The sequence below is a fragment of the Lonchura striata genome, chromosome 4, assembly GCF_050655825.1.
Source record: "Lonchura striata isolate lonStrDom1 chromosome 4, ASM5065582v1, whole genome shotgun sequence".
NCBI lineage: Eukaryota > Metazoa > Chordata > Aves > Passeriformes > Estrildidae > Lonchura > Lonchura striata.
This window is the reverse complement of record NC_140706.1, coordinates 66,549,244-66,568,010: the sequence shown is the minus strand read 5'-3', so window position 1 is coordinate 66,568,010 and position 18,767 is coordinate 66,549,244. Positions and strand designations below refer to the sequence as shown.

The 18,767-nt window shown below is 47.1% G+C and overlaps 1 protein-coding gene across 1 annotated transcript in view; it reads left to right on the top strand.

Annotated features, from left to right (window-relative positions):
• The first annotated feature begins 4,407 nt into the window (after positions 1–4,407).
• Positions 4,408–18,767, top strand: part of FAT4 (FAT atypical cadherin 4) — a 121,412-nt gene continuing 107,052 nt past the window's right edge. The window contains exon 1 of the mRNA XM_031504679.3: positions 4,408–9,705. Within this exon, the coding sequence (XP_031360539.3) occupies positions 4,423–9,705 (5,283 nt within the window). The 5' untranslated portion in view covers positions 4,408–4,422. The remainder of the gene's footprint in view (positions 9,706–18,767) is intronic.

Here is an 18,767-nt window from a genome sequence, read left to right as displayed (position 1 = left end):
AGACCAGTACATTTCTAGGCTATAAAACATGGCTGGAAAAACACTTTCATGTTCTTTTTCCAAGCAGGGCGAGTCTATTAAGTAATAAATATCAAAAGGCTAATTCAGCTCTCATTAGTGTGACTGGGATGGGAACCGAGACCTGAATCAGGCTCTAAAGGTCAGATGCTGCTGTCCCTGTCTGGGAGGATGTGATTCTCAGTGACACATTATGACTACTTCCATCTAAATTGTTTAGTGCCAGAGCAAGTGAAACCTGAATGATGTGCCATGTTCAGTTCTCACAGCAACAGCAGGACTCATGGTGTATTACCTATCTCATAATGAAAAGGTAGGGTTCAATATCCACTGATTTAAATCAACATTATTCTTCCTCAATGACTGCCGAGCTGCATCCTGAGGAAAACACTATAGTAATATTTTTATTCCTGGAGCATCAAAGGAGAAAGTGGTGGAGCAAAGGTGTTTTCCACTCTGTCCCTAACTAAACAATGAGGTGGTGTTAAAAATTCAAATGCAGTTAGTAAAAGGAACCAACAGGAAAAGTTCAGTAAGAGAACCAAAGAAAAATAGATTTACTCATTCATCAAACACATGCTGCACCGTCTTAAAAAAAGAAATGTCTCACACCAATTAAGACTTCAATGAAGTTGGGGTCTGTAGATGATCATAGAATCATTTAGGTTGGAAAAGACCTTTAAGATCATTGACTAAACTGTAATGATGCAAGTGTGGGCAGGATTCCAGCTGCCTTCAAGGAATAATGAGAATGCCCAGTGCCCAGTCTTGCATCACTCAGGAGTACAGTGCATCAAACAGAGCCTTCATGCTCTTACCTTCAGCTCATCAAGTATAAAACACAGAAACCTACCTGCCAGGTCTGCTCAATTCATAACCAGTTCCTGTTCTGGCTGCAGAATAAATTTCTCTCCCTGTTGTCATATCCAATTGCAACCCTGAGACCTCCAAGGGCTGTGTGAGATAATAGGTATAACAACAGATAATTCAATTTTCATTAGACTTACCCAAGGAAAAAAAAAATTGCTTCGAAATTTTTTCTTCCTTGTAACGCTTTTCACTTCATTCATCAGCCCCACTGCTTCTGTACTGCCTGTGCCTTCCAGCACAACATTTCAGCAGCATCGTGGCCCACTTGAGGCAGAAACAGCTCTGGAGGCACATTGGATGTGACAGCCAGATGTGTTGATCTGTTGACAATGGACACTGAGGTCGTTATTAAGGCTTTGCAGTGGAGCATGAGCTGGACAGTGCTGGGATTAGATTGCTTCTCCCGTATCTGGAGGTGAAAGCCTGATGAAGTGTTGGGAGGTGTTATCAACAGAGCTGGAGGCAAGACAAAAAGTGCAAAAATGACCTATTCTTCGCTTTATTTCCATTCCTGCAAGTTAAGAGTGGTGGAGTGCTTCTTAGCACAGTCTTAACTCTGTCTAAATGTATTTGTGTCAATCCAAAAGGGGCCAAAACTCAACCCACACTTAGGCTGATTAACCACCAGAGTAATTCCACTGACTTACACAAACTTTATAATAAAGGTATTGCTTAATATCGACCAAAGCTGCTTCAATTTTAATGGGCTTTTTCTTGGCCATTAAAATAACTTTTAAAAAAGTACAGTTGGTTTTAAAACATCTTCTAAGTTTGACTACGTTTGAGACAGCTCACAGTAAGAAAAAAAATGCAGTTAAAATGAGAAAATTGTTTTTTAAAAATTGCCTGCAATTATTTTTTGTAACTGAAAATTGTCTGTAAAGTTTTGGAGAACTTTTCATAAACATTTGGATTTAAAAAAGTAACTTTCTGAATCCTAAGGAATGGAATTTTGATATAATGGAACACTTCAGGAATTTAAAGGGTGTTCTTTTTTCTTTTGTGAATGATTCATCTAGGAAAAGTTTTACATCTACAGGTACAAAAGGCTTAAGCAAATTATGTTTTTAAAAAATTCTGAGATATTTACATTTATCATATCAGATCATTTATATAATTGCAAATATTTAATGACATGGTCTGTAAACTGGCAATAGATTTTGTTTGAGTCATTCTCATGTGTTGCAAAATTTTGTAATGCATCGTTTTCCTTTAATATAATGCAAGGTGCACAAATGATAATTCTGGGATCTAATATTGGCAGACATTACTGATGAGTTTCTAGAGTAGCAAAAAAAATGGTGCTTTAAAACCTATTTTCTCAATATTCTCCTGTTTTCTGGATATTCTTTCTTGCCCAGGATTTTAGCCATTTTGCTTGCTGCTGATGTACAGTATTTAAAAAGCACAAACTATGGGCACAGAAGAGCTTGAACAATGTCAGAACAAGATTATGCCTGCTCCACATGACATATAGCTGGTTAGTGCTTCATTCTATTTCTAATAATAACTAGGGAAAGTCCCTTTCAGGGGCAGAATGTTTCTCTGTGCTGCGTTTTGGACTTGGGGGTCAAATTTACCTGTGAAAAATCTCATGTAGCGAGGAAAAAACTCCAGTGATTAAGCTCGAAGACCTGTTCTAGTGAAGGCTGATGTTACCTTATGTTGGTAATCCTCCCCCTCCAACCCATATAATCTTATTTCTTCGTGAATCACTGTTGGGTTTTGCTGGCTCATATAAGACGCGAGCATTTTTGTAATAAAAGTAAAGAAAGCACCTTTCGAGCACACCCAGCGAATCGCTGGCTGCAGGCAAGGCTCGATGCACGCCTGTAGGTGGAGTTAAATATCAAAGAACGGGCGCAGAGCGCGGCAGCGCCGTGCATCCAGGCGGGATGATCCCTTCTTCAGCTGTCCCATGGATGCATCGCCCAGCTCCTCGCAAGAGAGGAGGAGGTGTTTGCACCAAGAATAGCTCGTGGATGACTTAGCTCCTACTGAACTAGCGCAGCTAGGAAAGGCAAAGACACAAAAGCTCTTCTCCAGGTCGGTAGCAAACGCTGGGAAATGAAAAACTGAATAGAGGTGAGGGCGGCGGTGTGCCAGAGGAAGCATTACCTGCGGCACAGCACTGCCATGCTGGGCACCAGGCTTCCAGCTCAGCTCGCCGCAGCGTCCGCGGGGTCGGGGCTGATCGCGGGTGTGAGGATCCATCCCCAGAGGGATTTGCAGGAATTACTGGCCCGAAGTATCTCTTTGTGTTAGATGACAATACGGAGCAGGAACCACGTCTTCTTCCTTACTGCTTCTAGTCAGAATTGCTGCTAATGGTCATTTGACCTCCCTTTCTTTAGTCACATCCAGGGTACTAGCGCGGAACAAGCTACCTTTGACACCACATCCTTCTACGCTCCTACTTTTTGTTCCACTTCTTTTCTCACTTTTCCATGCTGGAAAATACACTACCAGGTTCTTAAACTCACAAAGATAAAAACTCTGTAATTTGCTGATCCCTTATGCGGCTATGCTGGATTTACCTTGTCACTTTGATTGCTAGATTTACCTTTGGGACTTTAATTGTTATGTATAGAATTGTGTTCACGACCGCTGCTTGTATTTAAAGACGAACTCATACAAAATTAAAACTTTTGCTGAAAAGGAGCTTCCTGGATTTTTTGCAGGCTTTTTGGGATGGAGGAAGGAGGGGGCTTTTCGGTGGGGACCGAGGTTCCCGTGGGATGCTGCGGCGACGCTCCCGCCGCCGGGAGCCGGCCGGGCGGTGACGGCAGAGGGCGCTGCCGGCCCGCGGGAGGCGCGGCCAGCGCCGCATCTTCCCGGGATAACGGGTCCGCAAGTTCCCTTCGGAGCTGCTCCCAAGAAAGCGGCGCCCGCCGCAGCCCCGTGCCCCGCTGCGGCGGGCAGCTCGACCCACTGCGCCCAGCCCGCCAGGCTTCCGGCTCGCTCCCCGCTCCAGGCGGAGCGTCCCGGGGGCCCCGCTCCCGGCGCGGCCGGGGGGCTCCCCTCGCTGCCCGCCCGTCCCGGTCCCGCCGGGGCGGCCCTCCAGGTGCGGGGGGCGGGCCGGGGCGGGGCGGCGCGGCTCGGCGGCCAATGGGCGGCCGTGGGGGGAGCCGGCCCGGGCGTCAAGAGGGCCGGGATCCATGAGCGCCGGGCAAAGTTGGGTCCGGGCGGGCGCGGATCACGGACCGGCTCGGCCGCCGTGCGCCCGGGCATGCCGGCGGGGCGGCGGGCACCGCGCGGGAGCGGCGGGCCCCGGCGGTAGCGGCGGCGGCTGCTGAGCGGCGATGCGGCGCGGCGCCCCCGGCCGCCCCCCAGCCCCGGAGCGGCGGCGGGAGGAGCGGAGGCAGAGCCGGAGCCGGAGCCGGAGCGTCCCGTGAGCGCGGCGCGCCGCCGGGTCCTCTCCCGTCCGCAGCGCAGCGTCCGCGGGTGCCGAGAGAGGCGGCGGGCAGGGCAGCGGGAGCGGGGCGAGCGGCGGCGCCGGGCCGCCCCCTCGGGGCGCTGCGCCCCCGGGTCGCCATGGGCCGCCCCGCCGCCGCCCGCGGGCCGCCGCTGCTGCTGTCGCTGCTGCTGCCGCTGCTGCCGCCGCTGGGGAGCGCCGCCGCCGAGCCGCGCCAGGTGTTCCGGGTGCTGGAGGAGCAGCCGCCCGGCACTTGGGTGGGCACCATCGCCACCCGGCCCGGCTTCACCTACCGACTGAGCGAGCACCACGAGCTCTTCGCCATCAACGCCACCTCGGGCGCCCTGCACACCCGCGCCACCATCGACCGCGAGAGCCTGGCCAGCGACGTGGTGGACCTGGTGGTGCTCTCCAGCCAGCCCACCTACCCCAGCGAGGTGCGCGTCCTGGTGCTCGACCTCAACGACAACGCGCCCGTCTTCCCCGACCCCTCCATCGTGGTGACTTTCAAGGAGGACACGGGCAGCGGGCGCCAGCTCATCCTGGACACTGCCACCGACGCCGACAGCGGCACCAACGGCGTAGACCACGGCTCCTATCGGATTGTGGCCGGCAACGAGGAGGGCCGCTTCCGCCTCAACATCACCCTCAACCCCAGCGGCGAGGGGGCTTTCCTGCACCTGGTGTCCCGTGGAGGGCTGGACCGGGAGGCCACCCCCACCTACCAGCTGTTGGTGCAGGTGGAGGACAAGGGCGAGCCCCGTCGGCGAGGGTACCTGCAGGTCAACGTCACCATCCAGGATATCAATGATAACCCCCCCATCTTCAGCCAGACACTTTACCAGGCACGAGTGCCTGAGGATGCGCCTGTCGGGGCCAGCGTTCTCCAGGTGACTGCGGCTGATGCCGACGAGGGCACCAACGCCGACATCCGCTACCGCCTGGAAGGAGGCGATGGCAGCGGTGCTGGGGACGGGGCTGGCAGCCTCCCCTTCGAGGTGGACCCCGAGAGCGGGGTGATCCGCATCCGTGAGCGCTTGGACTACGAGGTGCGGCAGCAGTACTCGCTGACCGTCCAGGCCATGGACCGCGGGGTGCCGGCGCTGAGCGGCCGGGCCGAGGCCCTCATCCGCCTGCTCGACGTCAACGACAACGAGCCCCGGGTGAAGTTCCGCTACTTCCCGGCCACCTCCCGGTTTGCCTCTGTGGATGAGAACGCAGCCCCTGGCACAGTGGTGGCCCTGCTGACGGTGAGCGATGCCGACTCTCCGGCCGCCAACGGGAACATCTCCGTGTCGATCCTGGCAGGAAACGAGCAGCGGCACTTTGAGGTGCACAGCAGTAAGGTGCCCAACCTCAGCCTCATCAAGGTAGCGGCTGCGCTGGACCGGGAACGCATCCCAGCTTATAACCTTACCGTGGCTGTGGCAGATAACTACGGGGCCCCACCGCCACCTCCAGGCTCCCCCACTTCCGTCTTTTCCCCCGATGGAGCCGTGGCAGCTCCCGTGAGCCGCTCCTCGGTAGCCAGCCTCGTGATCTTTGTGAACGACATCAATGACCACCCGCCTGTCTTCGGGCAGTCAGTGTACAGGGTGAACATCAGCGAGGACGTGCCCCCGGGCAGTTACGTGCGGGGCCTCAGTGCCACGGACCGAGACTCGGGCCTCAACGCCAACCTCAAGTACAGCATTGTCTCGGGCAACGAGCTGGGCTGGTTCCGCATCAGCGAGCACAGCGGGCTGGTCACCACGGCTGTTCCCGAGGGTGGCACTGCCAGCCATGCCGTGGGCACATCCAGCTCCAGCAGGCTGGACCGGGAGACTGCTTCTCAGGTGGTGCTCAACGTGAGTGCCCGTGACCAGGGAGTGCAGCCCAAATTCTCCTACGCACAGCTGGTGGTGACCATCCTGGATGTCAATGACAACAAGCCTCGCTTCAGTCAGCCTGAGGGTTACCAGGTGTCCTTGGCTGAAAATTCCCCATCAGGAACTGAGCTGCTTGTCCTAAGTGCCACTGATGGGGACCTGGGGGACAATGGGACCGTCCGCTTCTCCCTGCAGGAAGCCGAGCCAGCGCTGGTAGCAGTTGGCCCCTCCTCTGTGACCCCTCGCCAGATGTTTCGCTTGGACCCGGTTTCAGGCAAGCTCAGCACCATCTCGCAGCTGGACCGGGAGGAGCAGTCTCACTTCTCCTTGCAGGTCTTGGCCACTGATCTGGGCTCTCCTCCCCTTTCTTCGGTAGCCCGAGTTAACGTGACCATCCTGGATGTGAATGACAATAGCCCTGTCTTTTACCCCGTTCAGTATTTTGCCCATATCCAAGAGAATGAGCCAGCCGGCACCTATGTGACCACCTTGTCTGCCACTGACCCTGATCTGGGACCCAATGGGACAGTCAAGTACAGCATTTCAGCTGGAGATACCTCCAGGTTTCAGGTCCATGGGCAGACAGGGGTCATCACAACAAAAATAGCCCTGGACAGGGAGGAGAAAACTGCTTACCAGCTGCAGATTGTGGCCACTGACGGTGGCCATCTTCAGTCGCAGAACCAAGCCATTGTCACCATCACCGTCCTGGACACACAGGACAACCCCCCTGTTTTCAGCCAGGGCACGTACAGTTTTGTTGTCTTTGAAAACGTTGCCCTGGGTTACCACGTAGGTACTGTTTTTGCTTCCACCATGGACCTCAACACCAACATCAGTTACCTCATTACGACGGGTGACCAGAGGGGCGTGTTTGCCATCAACAGGGTGACGGGGCAGATCACCACAGCCAGTATTATAGACAGGGAGGAGCAAGCGTTTTACCAGCTGAAGGTGGTTGCTAGAGGTGGGGCGATAACTGGCGATGCTGTGGTCAATATAACTGTCAAAGATTTAAATGACAATTCCCCACACTTCATTCAAGTGGTGGAAAGTGTAAATGTCGTTGAGAACTGGAAAGCTGGGCATACCATATTCCAGGCCAAAGCTCTTGATCCTGATGAAGGTGTTAATGGCATGGTCCTTTACAGCCTTAAGCAAAACCCAAAGGGCTTGTTCTCGATCAATGAGCAAACTGGTGCTATAAGCTTAACGGGGCCGCTTGACATAAATGCTGGGTCTTACCAGGTTGAAATCCTGGCCTCGGATATGGGGGTGCCTCAGCTGTCCTCCGCTTTTATCCTGACTGTCTCTGTCCATGATGTAAATGATAACCCGCCTGTATTTGACCAGCTTTCCTATGAAATTACTATTTTGGAGTCGGAGCCTGTGAATTCCAGGTTCTTTAAGGTCCAGGCTTCTGACAAAGACTCGGGAGTGAACGGTGAAATAGCTTACAGTATAATTGAAGGAAATGCTGGGGATGCCTTTGGCATATTCCCAGATGGCCAGCTGTATATAAAAAGTGAACTGGACCGTGAGCTTCAGGAAAGATATGTTTTACTGGTCGTTGCCTCTGACAGGGCAGTAGAACCACTCAATGCTACTGTGAATGTTACCGTGATTCTGGAGGATGTAAATGATAACAGGCCCCTGTTCAACAGTACCAACTATGTGTTTTATTTTGAAGAGGAACAGAGAGGTGGGTCGTATGTGGGTAAAATAAATGCTGTAGATAAAGACTTTGGGCCAAATGGTGAGGTCAGGTATTCTTTTGAGCATATGCAGCCAGATTTTGAGCTGAACACAGTAACTGGGGAAATCAGAAGCACTCATCAGTTTGACAGAGAAGCTCTCATGAGACAGAGGGGAGCTGCAGTATTTAGCCTTACAGTAATAGCCACAGATCAGGGGTTGCCAAAGCCTCTGAAAGATCAGGCAACTGTACAGATCTACATGAAAGACATCAATGATAACGCCCCCAAATTTTTGAAAGATCTTTACCAAGCTACTATATCAGAACTGGCAGCAAATCTGACACAGGTGCTACGAGTTTCTGCCTCAGATGTTGATGAAGGGGTTAATGGGTTGATTCAGTATTCTGTAATCAAGGGAAATGAAGAAAATCAGTTTGTAATAGACGCCAGCACAGGCCAAGTGACCTTAGTAGGCAGACTAGATTATGAGGCTACTGCATCGTATTCCCTTGTCATCCAAGCAGTAGACTCTGGAGCTGTTTCCCTAAGTTCAACTTGCATGTTGAGCATTGATGTATTGGATGAAAATGACAACAGCCCTTCTTTCCCTAAATCAACCTTGTTAGTGGATGTCTTAGAAAATATGAGGGTTGGTGAACTTGTGTCATCTGTCACAGCCACTGATTCTGATTCAGGTGACAATGCTGACCTCCACTATAGCATTACAGGGACAAACAATCACGGGACCTTTAGCATCAGTCCCAACACCGGGAGTATTTTTCTTGCCAAGAAACTGGACTTTGAGACACAATCTCTGTATAAGCTAAATATAACGGCAAAAGACCAAGGAAGGCCCCCACGATCCTCTACCATGTCAGTGGTCATACACGTTAGGGATTTCAATGATAACCCTCCTCATTTTCCTCCGGGAGACATCTTTAAGTCAATTGTTGAGAACGTTCCCGTGGGTAGCTCTGTCATTTCTGTGACTGCTCATGATCCAGACGCGGATATTAATGGGCAGCTAACCTATGCAATCATCCAGCAGATGCCGAGGGGGAATCACTTCCGTATTGATGAGGTGAGAGGGACAATATTTACCAGTGCTGAAATCGATCGGGAGTTTGCCAATCTCTTTGAGTTAACAGTCAAAGCCACCGATCAGGCCGTTCCTGTGGAGTCCAGGCGATTTGCCCTCAAGAACGTGACCATTCTGGTGACGGATCAAAATGACAATGTGCCTGTGTTCGTGTCGCAGAACGCCCTCGCAGCCGACCCCTCGGTTGTGATCGGTTCAATCCTAACCACCATTATCGCTGCGGATCCTGATGAGGGTGCCAATGGGGAGGTGGAGTATGAGATAGTCAATGGAGATACCGAAACCTTCATTGTGGATCGCTACAGCGGAGATCTAAGAGTAGCTTCAGCCTTGGTGCCTTCTCAGCTCATCTACAATCTCATCGTTTCTGCCACCGACCTGGGCCCGGAAAGGAGGAAATCCACCACCGAGATGACTATAATTCTGCAAGGGGTTGACGGGCCTGTTTTCACTCAGCCTAAATACATCACCATCCTGAAAGAGGGCGAGCCCATCGGGACGAACGTGATATCCCTGGAAGCGGCGAGCCCGCGGGGCTCCGAGGCACAGGTGGAATATTACATCGTGTCCGTTCGGTGCGAGGACAAGAGCCTCGGGCGTCTCTTCACCATCGGCCGCCACTCCGGGGTCATCCAGACCGCTGCTATTCTGGACAGGGAGCAAGGAGCACGACTCTACCTGGTGGATGTTTATGCCATTGAGAAGTCGTCTGTTTTGCCCCGCACGCAACGAGCAGAGGTAAAGGTTTATTCAGTAATTATTTATTTGTCTTTTTACTCCTGTGCAAGTCCAGGATTATGATTGGTTTTTCACGGAAGTTGTGGTGTCGGTGTTGGAGGCATGAGAATAGGCTCTGAACAGCTCATGCAGTGTTTGTCTCCAGTCATGGAAGTTCTTGCCATCCCTGCCTGGCTAAGTCCCTAGGATGACAGGTCTCCTCACATACCTCCAGTTTTGGTTACTTTTCTACCTAACTGACTGATGAGTATGAAAATGGTTTATTTTCTTTTCCTGTATGTGACAGATGGTAAAAGCATAACATTTTATTTGGAAACTTCCCTTATCACAAAGCCATTTACCTTGACTGAAGGGTCTTTAAATGTTTTCTCCTGGCTAGCTTGAAAAGCAATGGGTGGAAACCAGGTTTGGAATGTCATCTGCAAAGTCCAAGTGTTTTATTTGCTGTTTTCAGTCACAGAGCTGATCATTCACACTGTTCCTGCTGTCTTCTGCAGTAATACTGGGGAGCTGAGTGTGAAAAGGAGTCTTGTCCTTGCTTTAAGTTGCAGCATATACCTGGAGCTGCCTGCTGCACTTCACTACCAGCTTTTGACTTGCCCTTCCTGAAAATGTGGGGCTGGCACTGCTGAGTGGGCAAGGAGAGGATGGTGGTAGTGTGTAGTGGTTCATCCATTTCCCTCTCCAGCTGAACATACTCCCTCAGCACTGCACAGTCCTACAGATCCCCAGCCATACTTCCTCCTGGGAATTAAGTGTTAATTTTGGTACTGTGGTGGTTTGCAGGTTTGGGGTCTTTTTTTGTTTGATTTTAGCAAAAGTGGTATTTCCAACTCTTACTTGACAGCTGTGGATTTTTTTCTCTTCATAGTTACTTTTGTTGTTTCTTCTGCAGGTTAAGGATGATCTGTGTGTAATGTTGCTCTCCTTTTCTGGCAGTGACAGATCCTCTCTGAAGTGTTTGTCAGGGAATTTGAGCACTGTTCCATCTCAGAGGGTGTGATCCCATCCTGCTGTGTGTGCAACGTGCTGCTGATGGTCATGTTTTGACCAACAGTAGTGTGTTGGAAAAAGACCTGTTTCAGCAGTGCTGCTGGTTTAAGTAATTAATGCTATTTTTATGAGCATATTTCTGCTGTGCAGGTCTTTGTACCCCTGCTAGTAATTTGTAAAAGATATACCTTTTATGATTTTTTCCTTACTCTTGTGTCATATTTTGTCTTGATAGGCAGTTGTTTTGAGGGTCAGGCCTTGTTGTTGGGCATTTGGATCATGATCCTTCAACTCTGAGTTTGAGCAAAGAGTTTCTATATTAGGAAAGGCCTCATAGGAAACCCAACCCTATGGCTGCAATATTCTTACATGTTTTAAAAGCATTTAACATCAGTATATGCTGAGCAGGGAAGAGAACAACCATTGAAACTTCAAACAACTTTTATATTGTTGAATGCAAATCACTTCAGAAATCACAAGCAAATGTTTTATTCTGTAAAGAACATTGAGAGGCATAATTGGGAGTTAGAATTTCCTATTAATGGTTGTATCTTTATAGCCTCTAAAATGTGTCTTCTTCCAAATGTAATTAGCTTACTGTGCTTCTTTATAAATGTATTATAAATTATAATCAGCTTTCAACTTCCAAAAACACAACCATATGCAGTGTTCCTCTTAACTGATGGGATTTCTCTGGAAGGCTTTTGCTGTCCAGCACAAGAACTGCTACAGTGACAGTCTGTGTGCAAGATGACTGTCAGGGGGTGCTGAATAAGCAACACAGCTTTTTTTTCACATATTAATATTTTTTTCCATTTGATTTTGGTTTGGTAATAGCATATTCTTAACAATGTCTACGTGATTATTCTTCATAGGCAATGAAGAATAATGCTATGCTCTCTGCCCTGATGCCAGAAATCATCTTAATTGCACTGTGACATGTGAGCAAACCACTGAGCATGGGGAGCTGCCCAGTGCTAAACGTGCTGAGGTTGGCAAGGAGAGCAGCGGGAGTAAGGAAGTTAATAGATCTTTTGTCCAATGCAGACTGCAGCAATGGGTTTGGGTGACAGATACCTGGTGTGAAATAGAGATATTTACAGTTTTGAAACAGTGACTCGTCTTTGTCTTGCCAGCAGGCAGTATAAAAGAGGAGCAGGCTTGCGTGAAACCGCTTGCTCTAGAAGTGAATTAATCCTTGTCCTTGGGAAGTGGTGTGATTTCCGCCCGCCCCACCCCCCAAATTCTGTCACTAATTTATTTTATTTACCTTCTAAAATAATATCAAGTATCTGGAAAAGATCCACCTAGTGCCCTAACTGAAGAAGAAAGTATCTTTTCAATATTTCTCATCCATGCCTGGGGTTTGCCCTAAGGGATCAGACTGAAGACCCACTGACTGCACAGCTCCCAGGGTTGTATGCAGGTGCTTTGTGAACAGTGTCCAAGGGCAGAACTTTGCAGTGGTAGGATTGTGGGGAATCCTTGCTGAACCCAGAGCAGCTGACATGCCTTGAAACTGAAGGGTTCTGTTATTTTCAGTAAAGGAACAACAAAAGTTTAGGAAACAAAAATGTTTGTTTACAATTCGTGGTTTATTTTTTTCATCACTAGCTTTTTATCTTGGGTATGTTCCTGTGTTTGTTGTTACTAAATGGAAAGAAAAGTGGTGGTGGTGGTGGTGGGGTGTGTATCAGGAAAGTGCAAGCAGTGAGGTGAGACTTTCTTCAAATACCAAATATTTGAATTTGTAAAGAAAATGCAAGTGCTTGTTTCAGTGTTTTTTTACAGCTAGATGGTAATTTTGGATGGTAGTTATTGAATCTGAAAGCTTGCTTTTTAATTTTATTTTGGATTTTTATCCTATTTGTAATCTACAGTGACAGATTTGATGTTGTGTGAGTGTGTTTGGTGATCAGTCTCAGCTTTTCCCCCGTTGTATTAATCATTAGGTTAATACAATCATCACTTTTGATGTCATGTAAAAAGGGATAATGTATGTGTCCTAAAGGGGTCCCTTCACTTTGCCATTCCATACCTTTTTAATGCTTCTGCTGGGGGCAAAACCCCTCAGCAACTGCTAAACTCCTTTTTCTTGGCTTTCCAACATAAATCCTCTTTTAACCTTTTGGGCAGGGCTGAGGGTTTCACCACCATGATTTGATATTTAATATAGAGTAACTAATGCCTACTGGCATCACCTGCACACCTCATGGCTCCCATCAGCCCTGCCTTCTCAAACAGGGACTGCATGCACTGGATATTTTGGGTGGCCGCGTGTTGTCCCCTGGTTTGTGTCTGGCAGCAATAATAGGAGCCCAGGGACAATACCTCATCTTCTGTGCTGTGTAACCAGGGATTAAGAGGAATTAGACAGGCTCTCCAGTTTGTGTGTTTAACCCTTCAGTGCATAGCTTCCTTGAAGGGAGCTGTGGGTTTCCTAGGAACCAGTAGTCTTTATGTCTGTCATTTAGAGCGATTTATAAATCATCTATGCCAACTGAGAGGGGGTAACACTTGGGGAGGTGAGCTCCTTGTTCAGTTCAACATCTTCCATATACTTCAAATAGGTTCATAGGTTCCAAGGAAGGGAAGAGTGTAAATGAGGAAGGTGTATAAACTTCAAATGAAAGATTTTGTGGTGGTATTGATTTGAAAATGGAAATACATGGAGAGGCAGATCAGTGGTTCTGTTAGTGCTTTTTACCTGGGAATGTTAATATCTTCTCAAAAGAGGGGGATTGTCTTCATTTGCAGACAGGATGAAATGAGATGCTGGGTTTTCTTCTGCACTGCATTTGTAGCTTCATCTTGTGAGTGCTTCATGGTTGCTGTAGGCACACAGTTTGTTGTGATTGGGGTGGGGCTGTGGCTGGATCTCATCCCCAGTGGGCACAGCTATGAGGAGCAGGTGAGCAGCACTGACAGCAATGCTGTGTGTTGTGGCTGTCTCAACTGTGACAGATTAACACTGTTGGGAATCTTGGACTTCCAAGCTGGAGAAGTGTTTGTTCCTTATTCAGGTAAGATGTGAAGATTTCAGACAATGCTTGGTAAAGATCTGGACATTAGTGGAGAAAGGCAGAATGGATGGTCCTGGCCTCCTGGAAATCACAGGAGGTTTTGCCTTGACTCAGTAGGAACTGCAGCCATTGCCATAAACCTAGGGTTGCATGGTGTAAATAGCTGATGTGGAGCATTTTGTTGCAGCCCAGGCTGTGTCCTGTAGCTGAGCTAGCTGTGTCACTCCTGCATCCCTTGTGCTGCATCCCTTGTGCTGGGTACTGCTTCAGGGGTGTGGTGTTCCCCTTGAGAGAGGAATAGGGGTGGCCTGCTGGAGCCAGACACTGAAGGTGCTGCTTTTCCAGCCAAGCTGGCTAATGTAAGGCTTTAAATTTAGTAAAGGAATTAGAAACCCACTTCACAGAAGTCTTATCTGGCATGTCTCCTATTTACCAGTGCACATAAGAACAATGGGGTTCTCCTTGTATTCATGCTATTTATAAATAGGTTCATTCTTTAATGATACATGGCACATCAGTTGTTGCCTGAAAAAGGAAACTGCTTATGAAACTTTGGAGTAAACAATGAAAATCTGCTGCCTTGTCCCAGCTCCAAAGACACTTTATTTTCCCCCTTCCTAAAACTGATACTGCTGATTCTAAGAAACGTGTAATTATTTAAGTTACTGCTGTCATTTGCATGATCTGAAAAAGGATCTCTAAGTTGTCCTTGAACTAGAGTGGGAGATGAATGTTCCTTGTGTGGAAAACTGTTCAAAACCAATTTGTATGCTTTGATTCAAAGTTGGCCCTTTTTTCATCCTCTCTAATTTTTTTAATGAATCCGACTCGCTAAATGTTCTTAATAGCTAGAATTTCTCATTTCTTTGCTATTTTAGCAGCCTTTGGGCATTTTTGCATGTGAGGTCACCTAATAATTTTTATGTTAAAAATCACTAGACTTCTAAGAACAACATTCTTTATTACGGAAAATATTATTTTTCATGCGTCTCCAGTGCAAACATTAGAAATAATAGCCAAAAAAGCAGGGCAAGATTTTCATGTGCTTATTTTTGCTAAGTGTTAAATTCTTCATGCAAATCTCCAAATCTTCTTGGGTCCTATCAATGTTGGTGAGTGAGTTCTTTTCCATGTAAAGTGATATTCCCAGGGCTGAGGGAGTGCAGGGTTCTTTCCGTGCGTTAGGTGAAGCAAGGAGTGGCTGCCCATTTGCTCCAGGAGTTGGTCACCAAAGCCTGCTTTGCCCTCTTGGTGTCCCCAGCCCTCAGCTGTATCTTTACTGGGGCAGGACTGTGTTGGTGGTGGTGTCTGAGATCTTTGCTCTTGTTCCTGTGCAGTTTCTCTGTGACTGCACCTCACCAAAGGATGCTCATTCCCTTTTGACTGGCAGAAGTTTCCATGTGCTTTTCAAGTTTGAATTGCCACTTCCCACCCCTCCAGGAGCAAGGTGTCCATTTAATTTATATCAAAGCAAGCCCTTGGCATGCCACAGTTCTGCTGGTACAGTTTGTTTTAGCTGTGTCTAGACTAGGGAGCAGCATTACTGTTAACTCAGTTTGGTTTCTTAAGTCTGTGCAAGACCTTGTTCTGGAGTCAAGCCCTAACACACTTGTGTTCCAATTAAAAAAAGGAATTTATGATGACTAAAATTGAAGTGAAACTAAGACTTTTCCTCACATGTTCCCCAAATCTGGAAAAGCAATGCTAGATCAGAGTGGTGCATCGGTGCCATACTGATTTGTTTCAGTGAATTTAGAGCCTGAGTGGGCTTTGCCAAGAATAATACCAGAGACGTTGGAGAAACTGTGTCTTTGTTTTACTGTGACGTTTCTCTCTATTCTAATAAATCTTATTTTTAATTAGACCCTCAGTCTAGACTGTCAGGCAGGTTTGTTTTTACAGTGTTCTATTTTTGTTTACTTCCTCGCAGCGAAAACATTCCAAAAGGATAGTAGAACAGATGGAAACTGATAGCCATGATCACACTGTAAAAATACACTGAGCTGCATTAGTTAATGCAAAAGAATTTCAAAGGGCCTGTTATGAAGTGGTAATTTATGTGCCAACAGCTATGCAGAAAGTAATGGAAACAAGAGTTTGCCTCAGCATTTCATGCCCTGTAGCCATCACACATGCATGCTGATAGTAGGTAGGCTGTGGCTTGTATTGGCACAGTCTTAATAAGTGATCTTGATCTTAAATAAGTGTGCAAGGGTTCTGCTGCAATTAATGCAGCCATCCAGACCTACAGACAGACATCCAGCAGCTCTGAGGCTCAGGCAGATGGAAGGAGCTTTGGGGGCTCCTTTTAGACAAGAGCATCTTCTTGCAGTTGATCACCTTCCCCCGCACCCTACACTCTGTCCCAAAGGTGGCATCATCCCATGGGCAAGTCTGGGCTCCCTGCAGTGGCCATGTGAGGATAATATGACTCCTTTGAAGCTGATTTGGGTTCTCTAATAGAGCTGAAACACAAAGACAGGGGTTTTTTTTCACAGATCTTTAAGTGAAACGAATGGGAATAGGTTTGTGATGTGCCATGTATTGAGCCTTGTAAATAGTCCCTCTCCAGCTCTCTTGTAGCCCCTTTAGACATTGGAAAGTGCTCTGAAATCTCCCTGGACTCTTCTGCAGGCTGAACAGCCTGTCCTGACAGAAGAGGTGCTCCAGCCCTCATGTCATCTACTTCTTACTAAGTTGTGTATGAATGACACTGATAAACTGATGAGTTGGAGACTTTGTGTTCTACAAGTTACTTCTGACTCCTTTCCAGGCTGTTATTGGCTCTCTCTTTTATGGGGCATCCTAAGAGTACAGAGCGTGACTCACTCTGTTGCTGATGGGAACCAAGAAGGGATTTATGAGCTGGGTTAGGACAGCAGCTGCTTTTGGAGTCTCCATCACCAGATGGAGCCTCACAACTCATTCCTGTGCTCCCTCCTGGAGAGCAGGGCTGGACCAGCAGCACCCACGTGCCTTTGGGAGCTGCTCTGCAATCCTGCCAGGGCCTTCTGCCAGGTGTCACATGTGGAGCTGCTCTGGGCTGGGTCATAACTCTGCTCTGATACTGCTGCTGATGCAGTGGTAAGTTTATCATCTGCTGTTGAAGCAAAAAATAGCAAAAGACAACTTTCAACCCAAGGAGTTATGCTAATGAGTGTTAGTTCTGGTTATAAAATGATTTTAAGTTTTTTTCCTCAATGATTTTTTTTGAGATAATCTGTTTGAATTTTAATGCTGCTGAAGCCTTTTTAAGATGTTTCTTTGTCTAAAATATAAATGAGACGAGCATTTATTTAAGGTTTCAAACAAGTGCTTCGTACCTAGTCCTCTTTGGGTTGTAAGGCAAACATTTTATTTTTGGTAGCTGCAATGCAATCCTGGAGAAGACTATTAGTTCTAAGAACATGTATATAATTTTCACCTACCCAGATGTGTAGTCCTCCTTATGGGCTATTAACAGAATTTATATCCTACTCGTATCAAATTAATTTAAGTAGCATCCAACACTAGATAGCGCTGAATTACACAGAGCCATGCTAATTGCCTTTCAAAACAAGAACTTGATGTGCAGCATCCTGAAGCATTTGGGAAAGAAAAAACCCAAGTTTGCATCACAGGGCATATATGTGTATTAGGACAGAAAAAACACTACTTTAAGCTGGAGGGATGTGTTTGCCATGGGCACTGTGTTTGGGGAAATACGTGGTTCTATTTCCCTCGGAGTGTATGAGGAGATAAATTGTTCCTTGGAGAACTGAGCTGAGTGCTTTTCATGTCAACTCCTTTCTGCATCATTTTTGGATAAATTAAGAGAATTCTCCTGAAACAGTTCAGAGGAATAAATAAGATGCCAGAGCTGTGCTGCACATCTGTAGTATGTGTTTAAATCTTGACTTTTCCATAGGGGTTTTATTCTATAGTATTACACTTCAGGGTTCCTTGTGTTTTCTCCATTTTCTTTCTTTATGCCTTTCAATACAGCATTTCTTTTTAATCTATCAAAGTGTCATGATTCCTGAAATATTAAAGACATGTTGCTATTACAAGGTTGTTTAGAAACAGAAGGCAAACTCAGGAGTTGATTGTACTCCTATTCTTTTGAGACCTACATTTCTGAGTGTATTTAAATTACTTTTTTTTTTTTCCTGAGCATGATTCTATTCCCTTTGAAAGTTGCCTTATAAATGTTTTTATGCCTGCTTGTTTTGAGGAAAGAATTTGAACCTTTATGATTTCAGTGAACAAATGAATGAAAATCCAGATTTTTAACCCCAGTAGGGTCATGTCAGATTGTCTGGAAACTAATTTATGGTGGTGGTAATTTTCTTATCACTGTTTTATTTCTTTAGCAGTGCTCTTAGCTCCTGCATTTTAAACTTTTGAGGAATTAGCCTGTTTTATTTTATTTTTACCTATACATTTTTAAACTCATGATAATTCCTATGGTCAGCACTGAAAGTTGTTTTTTGAAAGTGGGTTTTTTGGCATCTCTTTGTTTTTTGGGCCAAGCTTCCAAGTGGGGTTGCAGTTCCTCAGAACGAGGTGAAGTGATTGCGTTGAGATCGTAATTAATTAAACACATGCACCAATACCTTGTTATTTCTAGTCCTGGAATTAACAGGCACAGAACGCTGCCTGACCTGCTCCAGCAGAGAGGGGAGGAAGAGGGAGGGAACTTTTTCTTGCAGGGCAGGATGATATGGGGTAGGAGCAAGCTGCACACATGCCTGCCAAAATACTTGGATCAGACTAAAGGAGCACAGATGGCTGAGGCTGATAAAGGTGTCTCTTATTGTGTTGGGTGTTTTTTTTTCCTTTCTCCTCAGCACTGTTTTGAGTTTGTGTGTGAGGAACGGGTAAGAGGGGAGGAAGACAACTGCATTGTACAATAAGTTTATTTTGATACATTTTACAGCGTAGGAAAGGGCTCGTGTAAATTCAATGCTCCTTCTCGGTAGGATGCCAAAGGCTGGAGCTGAGCCCTCCTTTTAGGTTTCTGTAACAAATGAACAATAATGGAGCTTCAGGGATTTATGTCATGCT